We start from the raw sequence: 18,026 nt of genomic DNA on the forward strand, positions 1-18,026 counted from the left end.
TTAAATCGCGGCATGCTGCAATTGCCGCGATTCTCCGCATAGAAAATCACCAGATATTCTCCTGCTGCGATAGTCGGTAAAAAAGCAGAATTTGATACCAGTGATTTACAATGGTTTCATTCCCATCTGCGATGTTTCCACTGATGCGATGTAGAGAGGATGAAAAATTGTGGCTCCCTCTATCTTTCTGCGATGTGCGATTTTTTTTTTTTTTTTTTTTAATCTCCCATGTATTCCTATGGAGGCTTCTTTTTAATGCATTGAACACTGCAAACGCGGTGCGATTTTAATATTCCATAGTCTGTGTATTCAGATGTACGCTTTTTATATGTACTGATGGTGCGCACAAAAAAATGTACTGCATGTCCTTTTTTAGTCTGTATTCACAGATCCAAATGCCCATGAAAGTCTTTTGGAGAGTAAAAAAAAAATGCAGCAGACATGGATGTCACATGCATGTATCACGCACATATGTAGGAACAAAAAAAGTTACACTCATTGGGCCTTCTTGCGTATTTTTTTTTTTTTGCATACATGAAAAATAGACACACGGATGGCACATGGATGCACATATGCAACATGCACATACACATGCAGTGACATCTGTCCATTTTCATGGACCAAAATCACCTGTGTGAATAAGCCCTTTGAGTCCAGTTCTGTACTGCAGGATGTATACTGTATAGTTGTACATAATAAGGTCAGGCAGCGTTATATGTAGATATGTAATATTACTGCATTATTGACAGTGCACCCGGCTGTGTCTTGTGTGGATAGTAACTGATCTTGTCCTTTGTGCCATACACTATACTGTTTAAGTAACCTCTTCAGCAGCACAAGCCATAACAACAGACAAGTAGGAGAGCTTGCTTTGACAGCTTTATGCTGATAACCTATTGGGCTATAATATAACACTGCAGGAGGAGACGGTGTGCCTATGCTCTATAATACTAATGGATTATGTCCCAATCTTTCTTGCCTTCCATAACACTTTCAAACAGGTCATCAGAATTTAGATAGATGTTAAGTTCTGAAAAAGGCTGTTGTGAATTTTAGTGGCTTCATTCTGAACCTGTCAGTGTCCTTCTTAGCAAATCCATTAACCCTTTCCAACCCACTGTCTGACCTCTGAAGACATTATGATTTAAGGCTGTACAGCTCCGATGTTGGAAGACGTCCGTCGGGGTTCTCTTACTGTATATTGCCAGCCTCTCTGCTGTCGGAGCCTATCCAACGCGTCGCCTCATGCAATACTGGCTTTAGCCAGCATATAGTGCTGTTGTATAACGGCAGAAAAAGAGTAAGCCCCCCTAGGAAAACCAGGATACAAATTGGATTGGAAAGGGTTAACCCTTTCCAATCCAATTTTGGATTTGGGGTTTCCTAAAAGGCTTCCTCTCCTTGCTGTTATACAACGGTGCCATCTGCTGGCTAAAGCAAGTGTGCGTGCCAGAGAGGCTCCGACAGCAGGGTGGCTGGCAATAGACAGTAAGAATACCCTGTCGGATGTCTTCTGACATTGGAGCTGTACAAGTTTCAATCAGAATGTAGGAAGACGTCAAACATTGGATTGGGAAGGGTTAATAGATTATGTAGAGCAAATAATTTTTTTTTCCTACGTGAAGTCCAAGTGTCAGATGTTAATTGTCTCCTGGTTATCTGCTCCTCTGCGTGGTTGGTCGAGCATGGAACTCACCAAACCTTTTTAACACTTCAGTCTTCATAGAAAACACCAGGAATAAAGGTTGCTTTGAAGTTTACAGGCCTCTAACTTATAAAAATGTAACGCTGGGCAAAAACTGATTTTTTCCCCCTGAAGTAACCTTCTCTTGCACTTCCAAAGTCTCACCTGGGTTCCTGCACAGCGGACATATCTTCTCTCTCGTTCCTTCCTTGACTCCCAACCTGGATATCTACACCGTTCTACCAAATGTGATTGGGAACCTGTGCAAGAATCATAAGTAGTATTTATTTGCATATGTTAATACTTAGTGGGGCTCCTTTGGCCCTAATGATATTGGATTTTCTCTGTGGCATACTTCCTACTAACATCTCATACACTTCAGCTGGTATTTCCCTCCATTCATCCTGCAAACATCTGGCAAATTCTTTGGAAGAAGACACTGCTCATATTTCCTGACCTGACATTCCAGTTCATTCCAAAGATGTTCAGTAGGGTTCAGGTCAGGACTTTGTACAGGACAGTCCAATTGTGGAACATGCATATTCTCAAACCAACGTAAATCAGCGTTGGATTTGTGACAAGCCACATTGTCTTGTTGGAAGTATTCCTGACCAGTTCCAGAGTATTACCACATTGTCAACAGCACATTATTGCCTAGAATGTCAAGGTACACCTCCGTGTTCACGGTTCTTGCCACTACAACCAACGGACTGAGACTATGCCCAGAACATAAAACACAACACACTCAGACAGAAGGCATTCCTCAGGCACCCTTCACACTCAGGTATGACAGTCTAATTTGAAGATGTCACTCCATAGACTATTCTTCCATTGCTCAATTTTGCAATGACAATGCTGCTTGCACCATTGTAGACGGGTCAATGCATCTTCGAGAGAGAATTCACTGGATGTTTGCAGGATGAATGGAGGGAAATACTAGCTGAAGTGTAGCAGTAGAAAGTATGCCACTGAGACTATCCAAAGTAGACTAAGTATTAACATATGTAAATAAATATTACTTTTGATCCTTGCTCAAGTGTCTAAACATTTTTGGTAGGATAGTGTACAAAAGAAATGTAGATACCCAGCATTCAATAGAGGGAGAACATTTAGGTTTCATGCACACAGCAGACGACCATGTATGATGGTACATCAAGTTTCTGCAGTTCAATATTACAGACCCGTAATACAGTTAGCTATGTGCATGAATCCTTATGCAGACTCCCAAGTGGCCTATTATAACTATGCAGTTTTATGCCAAAGAGAGAGGGGATCTTGAATATTTCCACAGTGCAGGAACCCAATTAAAGGGATTACCCCACCAAAACATCACCTATCCACGGGATAGCTGATAAATGTATGATCTCTGTGGTTTGACTACAGGAATCACAAGAATGGTGCACCCCGAGTCCCCCAGGTGAATGACAGTGCACATTAGTGTCTACTGCTCTATTGACCGTCAATGGAGATAGACAAGTGATGTGGACTGTCATTTCCTTCTGCCCCATAGAAGTGAATGGAGCGGTGGTCACATGTGCGCACCGCTGCTCCATTCACCTGGTGGACTCCAGGGTGCACCCTTCCTGTGATCTCTGGGGGTCCCAGTGATTAAGCATTTTTTCACCCACAGTCTTCTAGTAATTGATGATATATGTTCTTGGTGGGATAACCCTTTCATGAAAGGCTTTGGATGGCGATCGAGTAGGTAACTGTAGACACAATCGCAGCTTTCAGATTTTTGGCAGTGTTGCCCATTAATTAATTTTCCATGCACAAATCTTTCAATAAACAACTACAGCAGTTAGGGGCAGAAATAAAGTGCACGCTTCTCAATTGGCCATTATGCTAAGAGGCATTGGGATGGTTTAACAATATATATACTGGATATTATGTATATATACAAAATATATATAACCCCCTTAAGCAATGCATGGATTAAAAACAATACAAAAAAGCATGCAAATGTTTCCTCCATATGCTAAAGAAAGTTAAAGTCATTTGCTGGATTCACCCCTTTGAAATTTCGGCAACAAATGTAGATTTTTAAAAAAAATTATCTTCCTAGTGTGAAAACCCCAGCAAATACTATATCAGTCATTGCCTTAATAATGTATGCTAATTCGTAGTTAATAAGTTGTATGACAATAACCAACCAGAACCTTTATTGTGCATGCTTAGTCTTGTTATTTGTTATTATACGGCATTCGGATGATTTGTTTTTTTTATTTGTTTTTTTTTCTCACCTACCAAAATATGCACTGCTGCCCCCATGATGCACCTCTGCTTGCTGTTTATGTTAATGCGCTTGAAACCCCATTGGCCCATTGCCATCATGTGCTCGCTGCCTGCTAATTAAGACTCAGTCGGCTGTCAAATCACTGAAGCGAACCCTCGAGGCAACCTTTGACCTGGTACTATGACCTTTCACCTTTTAGCTTGGCATGTAGCTTTTACTGTAGAAACCAGTGTTGAGCTTGCAAGCATAGAATATGTTATTTAGTTTTATAGACATTTTCGGTTGTATAGCCAGAAAATGAGATGTAAGACTGAGTGTGGTTAACACGTGTATAGACATATAAATGGAGCAGAGCTGCAACACGTTGGTATAGCACAGTGTGTCGTCTGTGGTTTTACATAGGACTGCAGGCAGCAGAAACAAGTCACTGAAAAAGGACATATCAAATCAAAAATCACAGTCAGCAGCCATACTTACTGCTATACTGATGCAAAATATAGAACTACATCCAACAGCATGCGGATGGAACATTGCTGTATGGGGGAGCATTGCACAGGTGCAGAATGCTGTTCTGTACCTGTGCAATACTCCTCCAGATAGCAATTTGGCTGTCTGCATGCCGCTGGATGTAGTTCTATACCTGCCCTGGTATTTTGTATCAGTATATCAATGTGTATGACTACAGGCATGATCTCTACTGAAAGATTTGTCTTCCTGCACAAGTAAGAGTTATGGAGACCTAAAGGGGTTTTCCAGACAGCTACCACTGTCAATGCCAGGCTACACCGGGGTCAGAGCAATGGCTTCTGCTCTGACCCCTATGTAGTAGCCAATGGTCATAAATTTTAGGCACAGCTCTCATTGAAATCAATGGGACCCCAGTTTGCAATACAAGTGCAGCTCCCATTGATGTCAATGAAAACTGCATCTGAAATTACAAGCATCCACTACTACACTGGGGTCGGAGTAGAAGGTTTCACTCTGACCCCTGTGTAGTAGCCAGCGGTCATAATTTTAGGCACAGCTCTCATTGAAATCAATGGGAGTTGCGCCTTCAATTCCAAGTACACCTCCCATTGATTTAATTGAAAACTGCACCTGCAACTACAAGCACCGTCCACTACACCGGGAGCGGAGCAGCAGGTTCCACTCCGACCCCTGTGTAGTAGCCAGCGGTCATAATTTTAGGCACAGCTTTTATTGAAATCAATGTAACCCTTGCCTACAATTACTAGTACAGCTCCCATTGATTTCAATGAAAACTGCACCTGAAATTACAAGCACGGCCAGTACACCGAGGTCAGAGCAGCAGGTTCCACTCCGACCCCTGTGTAGTAGCCAGTGGTCATAATTTTAGGCACAGCTCTCATTTAAATCATTGGGAGCTGCGCCTTCAATTACAAGCACAGCTCTCATTGATTTAATTGAAAACTGTATCTGCAATTACGAGCGAGTACCGGTCACTACAACATTGTCAGAGCAGTGGGTTCCGCTCCTACCCCGCTCTAGCTCGGAACTGACAGCCGTCGCTGCCTGGAAAATCCCTTTAAGTGACCCATTCAGCTCTGCTACATCGGTATAGCTATCTATGCATATTATTTCCCACGATAACCACATTCAGTACTGCCACAGCACAAATTTTATTTCCATATGATATATCACAGTCAAACTGTATGTAAATGTTTGTACTATATGTGTGTGGTTGGCATGGCTCTATTGCTACTCTTAATGTATGTGTAGTTTTAACATTTGTAAGTCAATGTTAACATACCTGCATGCATTGGTACAGTTTGCATGACTACATGTAGATAGGTTTGGGGAAGTGTGGGTATATTTCAATGTAGTCCTACCTTCTTCAGTCATTCGGTAGAGTAACTGTTGCTTTAATTGTTGAACTTCATGGAGCTAGCAGTGCAGAAAATCCACTTTTTACATTTTTTTCTAAGTGATACAATCGAATGATTATCTTATTCTTCCTGCCACATAGCTCCGAAACTGCAGTATTTTTTATTAAGACCCTCTTGTGCATCCCCCCTCCCCACAAGGGATGGATATTATTCATCTATAATGTCTGTTGCCTGTGTATATTAAGAGGTGCGACCAGCTCGAAGTCAGGGGGCAATGATTTCCCCTGGGTAGGGCTTATAACATTAGTGCAGTAGACTAGTGTGCTGCTTTATCTGCTTATGGCTCATTTCTCTCAGACCTGGAGAAGTCTGCAGTGAATTGACTTGGACTCATCTGCAGCCCTTTCCAGCACTGAGAATTTTTATAATGACAGTCTGACTTTTATTTTTTATTTATTGATTTTCCTAATTTCTTCTATGGTCTCTCCACACTCCTTCCGAATGAAGGGAATTCCTCAAACTGTACTTCCCCCATTACCAAAGAGGCCTGCACTTGAAAAAACCAATGGTGCCACCGGAATGTTTAATACGGGTTTTTTCCAGTACCAACAGGCTCTTGCCAACATGCAGCTCCAGCAACAGGCAGCCTTTTTCCCACCAGGTAAGCTCAATGTGAAGGCTTGCTGAATATGTGCAAGGAAATGCTGACTACAAGCGATACAGTGTTGACTTGTACGTCTTATGTAAGATGTGATGTGTAGAAGAAAAAACTCTATATTTAATAATGTATTTAGTGTTTTTTACCATTGTGTCCAGTTGTAAACAACTCACAAACTATTCTCAGGATGGGCCATCAAAAGTCCCGCTGAACAGCGATTCTACGGGTTAATATGCTTGTGCACTGAACTGATTTCAGCAGGAAGTAGACAGCTCCGTTCCCACTGCAGTGGCAAGACGTGGTATTGCAGACTGTTCCCTTCAATGGGAACTTGGCTTGTAATACCAAACCTGACCACTGTAGTGAGAATGGAGCTTCCTGCAGAAATCAGCTCAGTGTATGAGCACAAACAGCTCATCAAAGGAGGTAATGGGTGGTAGACCCCTGACAATGGACCTTTAATAGTCCATCCTTTGGATAGGCCACTAATAGCATACAACCCCTTTAACTCATTTTTGTGGTAGATGAAGTTGGACAGTCTTGGAGGACAGGATTGACTTTAATGAGCTCAATGGAAGGTAGTCAAGTATAATTGCATGATGTGAAATGTCTAAAGGTGTAGTAAAGAGAGACACAAATGGGATGAGATGTCAGTAAGGGTATGTTCACATGGATGGCAAATAAGACATATGTTTTTCACTGACACTCACTCACACTTTTCTTACACTTCTATTTCCATTATGGATGTATCAGCGGATGCACATGAGGATGAGCCCCATTGTGATTAGGACTCATTTGTGGCTTTACCATGCAGAATCCACGCAAATAATGAGCATGCTATAGATTGGAAAATCTGCAATATGATCATTACTGCACACGGATTCATTCCTGCCTGATATGAAATCATCCATTCACTTGCATTGGATGTGAAATGTCAGTGTATTTGATGAGGATTTGGGTGCACAATCTGTGCCTAAATACTGAGCAAATCCTAACCGTGTGAACATAATCCTAACAGTTAAAATGCTGTGACCTGTACCTTTGCCAAAATGTTAGTAGGATCTCTCTTCACTACCCCCAATTCCTAGTATTCAGCATGATCCTGGCTTTTATTTCCAGTCTTGACCTTCGATGATTGCCTTTGCTTCTGCTTGCTTAGGAATATTTAAAGAGGACCTGCCATAACTGCTGACATTTCTGTTTTTGTAGATATTGCGATTTCCGGTGAAATTCTAGAGCACCATTTCTTAGAATTCTGCATTGTGCCATCCCTCTGGTACCCTACCTGGAAATGAATAGATTGACAACTGGCATTCCCCTCGTCAATGGGGTGTCTCACTGCATATTCTGCAAACCAACATACAAAGACCCCAAGAGAACTATAGACTAGATAACAGCATTCGGAAAAGTTGCCAGGGAGGCAAATGAAAGACCCAAAATTAGTTTCTCCAGAAAATGTAAAAAGTAACTTTTGTGCTTACATAAAAAGATACACTTACACTAAACATAAAAATAACAAGCCTCATGTATGCCTGAACCATCACACTAGTGAGATATAGTCAATCCACTATCAGTAGTATAATATTCAGCAGTCGGACAAGTATGCTGCCGGCTGTCGGGTCTCATCATAAGGCACAAGATGTTCAGTTGAAATTAGACGAATAAACCCGTCTGCCAGGTTTCACCGAAAACCGACATCCTCAGAGGGAAGGGCTTAATATGGACATTTGCCACCAGGCTGGGTTTATCATATCACAAAGCACCACATACATGGGTCTTTAGAAACATATGGTAATGTGTTGCCTCTGCACATGTCTCACAGTTCCTTGGCGCATGCACAAGACTTCCATTACGATTGGTCATGCTTGATCACATCACTTATCACACACTCTACAATGGAGAGTTTTGATTGGAGGAGTGAATGTGTAGGCATTAAAATTGGTCTGTATCTTGCATTGTAATTGAGGAGCATTCCGATGGGTGATTTGGTCGACGCATAAGCTTTATGATTGGTGATAGTATATGAGCGCTTCATGATAACGTAAACCCAACATGGTGGCACAAACATTCATATTCAGCCCTTCCCTTTAAGGAACTTATCTTTCTGAATTTAACGGAATACCTTGTGGCTTATGATACTTTTTGAGTATATTTTGCTATGGATGGTTGAGGCATACATGGGGCACACGGATCGTAAGTTTTATGGTTAGTATAGGTGTATCTTTTTATGTAAACACACAATAAAAGTTATGTTTTAATGCTTCTGGGGAAATTAATTCTTGGGCTTTTTTTTGCCTACTGGACAACTCCTTGCATACTCTAGCATTGATTGGATGAAATGTGTAAGGACTAGAGATGAGCAAGCACACTCGTTTAAGGCTGATGCTCGATCGAGCATCGGTCTTCTCGAGTAACTGATTACTCGACCGAGCACCATGCGGGGAGGGCGGGGGGGAGTGAGAGAGATCTCTCTCTGACCCCCACCGCCCCCCACATGGTCCTCGGTCGAGTAATCAGTTACTCAAGAAGACCGATGCTCGATCGAGCATCAGCCTTAAACGAGTGAGCATGCTTGCTCATCTCTAGTAAGGACACAACTTCCAACACCTGTCAATTAATTAACACCTTTCTAAGAGGAATAACAGAGGAATGGTACAACACAGAGTTTTAAGAATAAATTATCCACAATTATTTAATGAAGAATACAAGTATTTATAAAACATGTTGAATTGACAGGTTCTCTTTAAGACAAAAAAACACGTAGGGTTTTAGAATACGACGGCATGTAGTATACAATTTTCTCCGTACAAAAAAAATGTGCAAAATTTTGGTTTAAAAGGCAAATGTGTACAAATAGAGTTAAATGAGAACAGGATGCACTCACAGTCTGCAATGTACTTTCTGTGGCAAATCTGAAGTTAGCAGATAAAGGGTCTGTTAACTGAGAGCCTGTCCGAGTCATAGAGTTCAGTCCTCGCCCATTGATGCAGCTGATACAAATAACCAGTATGACCTCTGTGGCTGTAGCTCTGTAGATCTGCTGTTCAGATTGCTGTAGAACAGCAGGGTCATTTATAGGAAGTGCAGAGTTTGCAGTTTCACTCAGGCATCTCGAGAGATATTGTTTGGGGGACCTTGGCAAAGATCTTGATTTTGGACCCTGGACATATTTTTTTTTTTGCTACGACTCGGTTAAGATGATTTGTACAAAACCTGAGAATCCTTTTAAAGTATCTGCTGACTTTTGAACACCATTTGACAGTTTATATATAGAATTAGAGTTCACAGGCTGTGGATGCAATGTGGATTCTGCCGCAAATCCATAGCCACTTACTATACAATGCATGTGTATGGGACCTTTAAATCCTCATCCACAGGCGGCAGGAAAAAAATCTGTGTAGAAAAAGTTGTGGATTTTCAAATCATTGCATTGTGAAAATGTCATGGATTTTCCCTGCAGATTGCACTACTTCGGTGTACAGTATAGACGTGAAAGCCTATGTAAGGGCTTATTCAGATGACCGTATATCGGCTGAGTTTTCACGCCCGGCCGATATACGGAGTCCCTCTCTACAGGGGGAGGAGGCTGGAAGAGCCGGGACCAGAGCACTGAGCTCCCGCCCCCTCTACGCCCCTCGCCACTATTTGCAATGGGAACGGGCGTGACGCAGGCTGAGATAAGTTCTGGAAGTTAGCTCTGCCCCCTCCCATTGCAAATAGTGTCCAGGGGTTGTCTGAAGCCGCCCTGAGGCCTTAGTCAGACGGGCATTTTTTCGTGCGATTTGCGGATCGCATGACGGATGCGCATCCGCAAATCACGTGACTGGTGCCCGAAAATCGCCAGAAAATCTGCTCCTAGCCGCGTTTCATTAGAAACGGGCCGGAGCTGTCCAGCGCATTGCATTCAATGGAGCCGGCAATACAGCTGGCTCCATTGAAAGCAATGCGCTGCGGGCGAGTGTGGGATGAATTGTCGGGAAGGGCTTAAATATATAAGCCCTTCCCTGCAATTCATCCAGAAAAGTGTTAAAATAAAAAATATATATATGCTCACCTGCTCCCGGCAGCCGGAGTTCCGCGCGGCCGGCCTGTATTGCCGGCTCCATTGAATTCAATGGGCAAACATCGTTCTCTGCCACAGCTGTTACAGCTGTGGCAGAGAAGAATGATTTGTCTTCTATATGTTCTCAATGGGGTCGGCGCTGCTGCCGCCGGCCCCATTGAGCGCATATAGAGAAGAGAACAGGAATCGCAGATCGCAGATAGGTGCGATCTGCGATTTCTGTTCTATAATTTATCGGACGAGCGCATAAAAAGCGCTCATGTGTCCGATACCATTGCAAAGCAATGGTTTTAAAAAATCGCCGGATGCATGCGCAAATCGCGCGAATAAACGCCCGTCTGACTAAGGCCTGAGTCTGTATCAAAAGCCACGTGTAAGGGCTCCTACCCACTTGCGTTTTTTTAACGCTGCGATATTGCTGCATACGCGATTGTCAATGGGACTTTCTAATGTTAAAAACACATCACAAGTTTGTACTTTGCGATTTTTGTTCGATGCGTTTTTAACATTAGAAAGTCCATTGACAATTGCGTTTAAAAAGCGCAGCGATTCCCCAGGCACAGCATGTCTATTTTTTTATTTTTCTTTGCACCCTCTATGGGAGCGCCGGCCACAATGAAAAAGCATGCGGGCAAGCCGCTCCAAAACCCGTGGCTAAGTGCCACGGGTCTTGAAGCTGCACTTTCCCCGCGGAAATCTCGCAGTTTTTCTCGCAAAACCGTGAGATTTCCAGCGGGATTCAGCCCCGTGTGAACCCAGCCTAACTGTTAGGGTGGCCTCACACCAGCGTATTTGCACAGGCAATTTTGCATACACAATATGCAGTAATTAGAACCCATTGATTTCAATGGGTTCATTTGAACGTCACTTTTTTGCGCGTGCATTTTGCTTGTGTGACAAAAACAAACAAACATGACATGCTCTATTTATGCCTATAGGAGTCTATAGGCATAACGAACTGCACGATTTTGCAGAGAAAATGAAAACAGTGGGGACTAATTAGGCTGCTCAGCCTTTTAAATCACAGCGTGGTTGTGTCCCACGCCAAATGTCCTGTATGAGGCACTGAAATAGCCCATTGAAATCAATGGGCTTGCATGAATACCTAGTAAACTTACATATTTGCTGCACATTTACCCAAGAATCAATAAGATTTCTTGCGCTTTTCTACACATGTAAAAAAAAATTTCCAATAGGCAGAAACACAGAGGCAATCAGTGGATTTCAGTCCGTGAATATGCTTCGTTTTCACGGACTGAATAACGCAATTCGCCAGTGTGAATGAACCCTTAGTTGCCAATACTTCCAGGCATAGAACCCCAGTAGGACCTGTCGTAGTGTTGACGTGAGCCTGTACAATGTATGTTAGTTATTAACGGTTTAATACAATGAGGCCTCTTTCACGCGGGCTACAAAATCTCGCTACAAAATCATTGCTACATAACGCATGCATGTGAAGCCCGTGGTTTCCAATGGGTTCTTTCACATGAGATGTTTTGTAGCCTGAAAGAACCCATTGGAAACCATGGGCTGCAATACATGCGTTATGTAGCAATGATTTTGTAGCCCGTGTGAATGCAGCCTGAAAGTAGTCCTAGTGCCTATGTAATGGAAGGTAACTCCGTCACCGATCATCCATGTCAGTGGTTACGATCAGCAGTAAGGGGGGGGGGGGCAGCTATTACCTGTCTTTTCCTGTCGTTCCTATAACCTAGAGAATACAACCAGTGTACTTTGTTAGCAGGACGACCTGCTGTCACATAGTGCAACCTTTGCAGTGTGTAAATGTCATCGTTATTAAGTACATATTGTCTTAGTGATTGTGACACTAACAAGCGTGGTGATCAGTAACACAGTTTACCCTTTGTTACCCTTTGCTCCAAATATCCTAATCACCCACTATGCTCCTCTGTGATTTTAGTATGCTCACCGTTTATGCCACTGTTGCCATAATAACACGTTTCTTTCTTGTACAAGTAATTTTTCCTAATAATAACATGTGTGATGGGTTGTTTTTTTTTTTCTTTTTTAATTCTTTCCCCTTTCAATCCACCTTCCTGTTGCAATGCATGATGGGCAGGCTCAATTTTGTGCATGACACCCGCTGCAAGTGTTGGTAGGTGCCAGCTTTGTTTCTTAATTATTTTACATGCCTGATGAACCTTTATTCTTGCACTCAAAATCCATGTCCGTTACCACTTATCTAGAAAAAAAATGTGTTTGGAAAATGCTGCTTATAGCTTTACATCATTTAATGTCTAAAGTGTGGATTTTGATTGCACGTAATTAGTAAATTAAACATTGTTCTAATATTTCTATAGTTAAATATAAATGGTTTTAAATGCATTTTTCATGTGAATTAAACATAGAAAGAATTGTAAATGCAGCTGCACACAGTGGAGGCATTCATTGTGTGGCACATCCCACTTGCTAGTTGACATACTCCAGCTAAAAAACAGCATTGATAAAGTATGACACAGAAGGTTTTCCTAAAATGCAGTTTCATAACTGCATTGTGGGCTAAAAAGTTGACAACCGATATAAAAAGCACCACTTTTGCTTAACTTGATTGTCACTTCCCTTCCACCACAGTGGGGATGAAAGGGAATGGATCTTTATTAGCCTGAGATGACCTGCCGAAGCAGGAAGGAGTTTACATATTGAGATTGTCATAAGATATCATGGCCCTAATGAATCACAAATTAAAGGTTTTTCTAGGACTTACAAAAAAAAATTGCAGGTTTATGGGTTTAAAATGTATACGTACCTGCAACAGTGGCATTAGAGCCCTGGTTTCATGCCGCTCGAAACCTGGAGGAATCCAGCAAGCAGTCATGTGCTGTTCATTATGCATCAGCAGTGATTCTTCCATGGCCACTGAAACCTATGATTGGCTGAGCCAGCATGTGCACAATGAATGCCTGTTGGTTGCACCCCATCCAGTGCTGGAGCCCTGGGCCCTGTGCTCAGAACCCAGAAGAGCCTGGTGCAAGGGGGGCAGACATGTGTCATTCATTGTGTACATGACCGCTCAGCAAATCACAGGCTTCAGCGGTGATTCTTCCTTGGCCACTGAAGCCTGTCATTGGCTAAGCAGACATGCACACAATGAACGGCACATGATTGTCCACCAGTTTCTTCTGGATTCCGAGCGGTGGGGACCAGAACTTCTAGTTCTGGATGAGGAGCTGCTGGAGCAAGTGAGTAAACATTTTATCTTTATTTTTCAGCATTTTAAACATGTATTTTTAAACACCTGGAAAACCCCTTTAAGATTCTGTTTACATTTTGTTTTTTTTATCTCCACTTGAAACACATACTTGGAAATCCAAGGCTTGGCTGAATTGTTGCCATGCTAGTTTTTGTTTTTAAATTTGCCCTTTTCTACTTTGGAGCATTAGTTAAAGGGAGCCTGTCACTTTAAAAATGCAATACAGTCTGTAAGCAGCAAATAACATGCTGGACGACATACATATTTGTGGGAAAAGATTTAGTGGAACTTGTAATGTAGTCATTTAAACCTCTGCTTAGTCTTTGCTTTAGGAGTCCAGTGGGCGGTCCTATGATAGATTGATTCCTGCTATGTATGTACAATTCACACAGATAGCTGTCAATCACTGATAGGACCGCCCACTGGACTCCTAAGCACAAAATGAGCAGAGGTTTAAATGAATAAATAAATAATTTCCCCAAAGAACTATATATCAATCTGCTCAGCTCCTCCTGCTCTTAAACCCATCGCTTACAGACTTGATTGCATTTTCAATGTGACGGGTTCCCCTTAAGCCCCCATAATGTGTCCCTCCCCTGTGTGTACATGCTAGAAATAATTGCATTGTGTCTGGTTCAGAGTCATATAAATGAAGCTTTGTGTGTAATGAGTACATTGTTTTGATGGTAACAAACATTTTCCCTTTTTTTTCTCTTTCATCCCACCCTTTTCCTCTTTTTCCCTGGAATGCTGACCTGCTTTTGCACTTTGATTGCATGCCACTTGCTGGTGATGATGTTACACCACGTGGCTTCACGCTGCAATAAATACCATGCCAAATTGTTCCGCCACCTTTTGCTATGGTTCCTACTCTGCTACACTCTTATGTATGTTTGCTTATATGATTTCCCTCCGAAAGTTCCCATGATGCACGGTACAGCGCCGGCTACTGTGTCTGCAGCAGCAGCATCTGCCACAAGTGTTCCCTTCGCTGCAACAGCCACAGCCAACCAGGTTTGCTAATTTACAGCTTCCATTCTTAAGAACAACTCTAAATCAGTGCTTTGTAATAACCCTGTTCACCGTTCCTCCTGTTGGCATACCTATTATTTTGCCGTTGAAGGGCCTAAATAGACAAGCGTGTTTTTCTCCCCTTATGCGGCCGTGATAATCACTCATAAGAGCGAACAAGTTAGTGATGTCAAGCAAGAATTGGCTCTTCTAAAAGGACCATAAGTGATGGTGGCCTCAGCAACTACCTAGTGGATTGTTTCCCTATGTAATTGCCAAAGTGGTTTTGACTTATAGATTGATTGGCTGTTAGAGATAACACCATTACACTCTTCTGGTGTTATCAGAAATCTAAATTCAACATTGTCTGTTTTATTGATGTTTAAAGCCAGTCAACTGGGTCAGAAACTAGATAACATGGGCATCTAACTCGAATATCCAAAACATTATGGGTTGATGCATGCAGTGGAAGAAGACCAGCAGGATATTTGGCCTGCATGCAGGACTGAAGCCATGATGACTTTGTTGCCCATATGGCCCTAGTAGACTTTAGGGCTTAGGGCTCATGCACATTGTCATATCACAGATCCACTTGGGCAAGCTCAGCAGCCTTTTCAAACAGTTGATCGATGGGAGTTCCAAGCCCCGACCTCACCAATCAGACATTGATGACCTATTGTACCGAAGTCCTGGAAAACTCCATTAGGGTGATTTCGCACATGCTGGAATATTCCATAACAAATTTCGTAATATTCTACTTTAGAAAATTTTCTTAAAAATCAATATGTTTAGCAAGGGGATTTTGATGAAATTGTGCAGTGGTATTAAGCAATTCTGCATCAAAGTTTGCACCTGCGAAGTTGTAGTTAGCAATTTACATTTTCTCTTCTACTAAAAATCTAGTGAATGTAATTGCTCATTCATCATGGTCAAGTGTTGCTTATTTATCATGTAGTTGACTCAAAAAGTTCATATGACGAGTAGGCCTCTTTACTGCATACCAGGAATAGCACTGAAAATATTGTGGTGGTGGTGCCTGCTGTAGCAGCTCAATCACATCCGCTTGAATGAGCTTGTAGTGCTGTCAGGCCATGTTAGGAATGAACATGACACTACTGGAAGAGGCTAACCAGTTTCCTGAGCGCTGAGAATTCTGTTAATGTGTTCAGCCTATATAAGTTTTAAAGAGGTTATCTAAAGATATTAACTTATTCTAGGTCCACAGGATAGGGCACAAATGTCTGATTGGTGGAGGTTAAGTGCTTGGGTGCCATTTGTTACAAGAACGGGAGTGTCTTGTCCTTCAGTATGAATAGAGTGGCAGCCAAGGGGGAGTGTTGCCACTCCATTTATCTCCATGTGACCGAGGACAGTGCTTAGCAGCTTCACATGTGTTTGACCACTGGTCTGTTCATACACCTGTCCTTGTGATTGGTGGGGGTCCCAGCAGTCAGACACCCACCAGTCAGACACCAATCCCCTATCTTGTGAATAGGGGACTAGTTAATACTGTATCTTGGAATTACCCCATTAGGCTGTAATTACCTAGCCAATAGTGAGTTGAGCCTGAGATTCTCAAGCGTGACTCGCATTACACACTACACGGACATGGCATCCGTATTCTGTGCATTTGCATGTACTATTCTTGTGTGAGACTCGCATGAAACTAGAACATGCTGCGATTTCTCTGTCTTAGGGATTAAACATACAAGTGTGTTTTGGCTCATTTTTGCACATGGGAAAATCTTGCACTCAAAATGCGGAGAATAGAAACCATTAAATTCAATGGGTTCATTCTCACTTCTTTTTTTCCGTCCACAAAAAAATAGGACTTGCTCTCTCTTGTGCGTGTTTGTGCACCAAAGAGCCTCATAAAGGTCTATAGGAGGTGCGCACAAACACACATCTGTATCTGCGATCTGCCGAACGCTGCACATACCCACAATCACTGTTGCTAATTAACCATTTAAATCAGGAAGGGTGATTCCCTTGCCCATGTGAACGAGTGGTGCCTGCACAAATACGCTCAGTATTAGCGCAGGCATGTGTGCAGAATACAATTGCGCAGGAGCGAGTGTATTGTGACATACGGTCGTTTGCTTAAGCCTTAAGGCCTTACTAGTTCTGTGAATGTTGATATAACAAATCAATACAGCAGAAAAATACCCATTTTCACAGTAGAGGCAACTTTCAACAACACTGACCTGTCAATATACTATAAAGAAAGAGAACAGTGGAAAATACAGAAATTACCCCAATAACATTTCACATTCTACTTTCCACAGATAATTGCACCAGTTCTGCCTTAGCCCTTGGCTATGTAATCCTAGTCAGAACTCAATACAGACCTTTGTGTATGCCAACAAAAGAGGGTCTCTTGGCAATTACTGCTCCATACGTTTTCCGTGATGTTCTGCTCCCTCGGCACCCTGTGCAGCTGCTGACACTTATTTAGAGTTGTTGAGCAATTTCTTAACATCAGTTTGCTACTGTAGCATTTAGTTTCACAATGTTTTACTTATTATTCTATATTCAGAAGTCAACGGCTTTTGTTGTGTTTTCTACAGATGGCTGATTGTTGGCTGCAAATGTTTTCAATTCACTGTTAACCTGTTTTATCTACAGATACCCATAATATCTGCAGATCATCTGAGTAGTCACAAGTATGTCACACAGCTCTAGAGGTCATGTCCTGATGCAGTAAGTTTCATTCTCTCTCAATTTCCACATAACTCATTTCATACAATATCTGTCAAAACAAAATAGGATCCAGTTTTGGAGACATTCAATGGAACTTTTATGTGTTATCACTGGTGGATATTATAGTTGGTGTTCTATAGTTCATATATGATATATGCATTACAGGAATGATTGCATTACCTGGACATACTATAGATGAATGTATTGACTGATGTATCCAGGAAGGCCCATTGATACATTTCTCCATCTGTCCATTTTAGCGCCATTAGATACTTGTGCAGAATAATTCTACTGTGAATGTTCATGCTTCTTGTGCTGCTGTATTTCTGGCTATTACTATAATATTGGGAGCATTCTGAATGTTAATAGCAGAGAACAAGGCTAAAACATAATGTAAAGAATATTGTGTGTAGTAAAATGTGTCAGCATTTACAGGGAGGATTTAGATTACTTTTTTTTCATGCCCACAGATACAGACCAAGCTTCTATAATAAAGCCTGCATTAATGGCTCCATAACGTCAGAAAAGGTTTTTTCTTTAAACTCTTAGTCTTCTTTGTTTTTTACAACAACAACAAAAAAAAAACCCTTTTTTTTTTTTACTTCCCTTAGGGGTC

The 18,026-nt window shown here is 41.9% G+C and overlaps 1 protein-coding gene across 12 annotated transcripts in view; it reads left to right on the forward strand.

Annotated features, from left to right (window-relative positions):
• MBNL1 (muscleblind like splicing regulator 1) overlaps positions 1–18,026 on the forward strand; it is a 206,010-nt gene that overhangs the window by 177,300 nt on the left and 10,684 nt on the right. For 4 of the 12 annotated variants that reach the window (XM_066599981.1, XM_066600048.1, XM_066599998.1 and 1 more), the window contains 5 exons: positions 4,042–4,095; positions 6,275–6,428; positions 12,569–12,604; positions 14,619–14,713; positions 17,336–17,410. In XM_066599981.1, coding sequence (XP_066456078.1) covers positions 4,042–4,095; positions 6,275–6,428; positions 12,569–12,604; positions 14,619–14,713; positions 17,336–17,392 — 396 coding nt within the window. In that variant the 3' untranslated portion in view covers positions 17,393–17,410. Of the gene's footprint in view, positions 1–4,041; positions 4,096–6,274; positions 6,429–6,949; positions 7,423–12,568; positions 12,605–14,618; positions 14,714–17,335; positions 17,411–18,026 lie in introns of those variants that run through there. The other 8 variants (XM_066600006.1, XM_066600056.1, XM_066600014.1 and 5 more) reach the window with 5 other exon arrangements.

Source organism: Eleutherodactylus coqui, chromosome 1 (genome assembly GCF_035609145.1).
Source record: "Eleutherodactylus coqui strain aEleCoq1 chromosome 1, aEleCoq1.hap1, whole genome shotgun sequence".
Taxonomy (NCBI): Eukaryota; Metazoa; Chordata; class Amphibia; order Anura; family Eleutherodactylidae; genus Eleutherodactylus; species Eleutherodactylus coqui.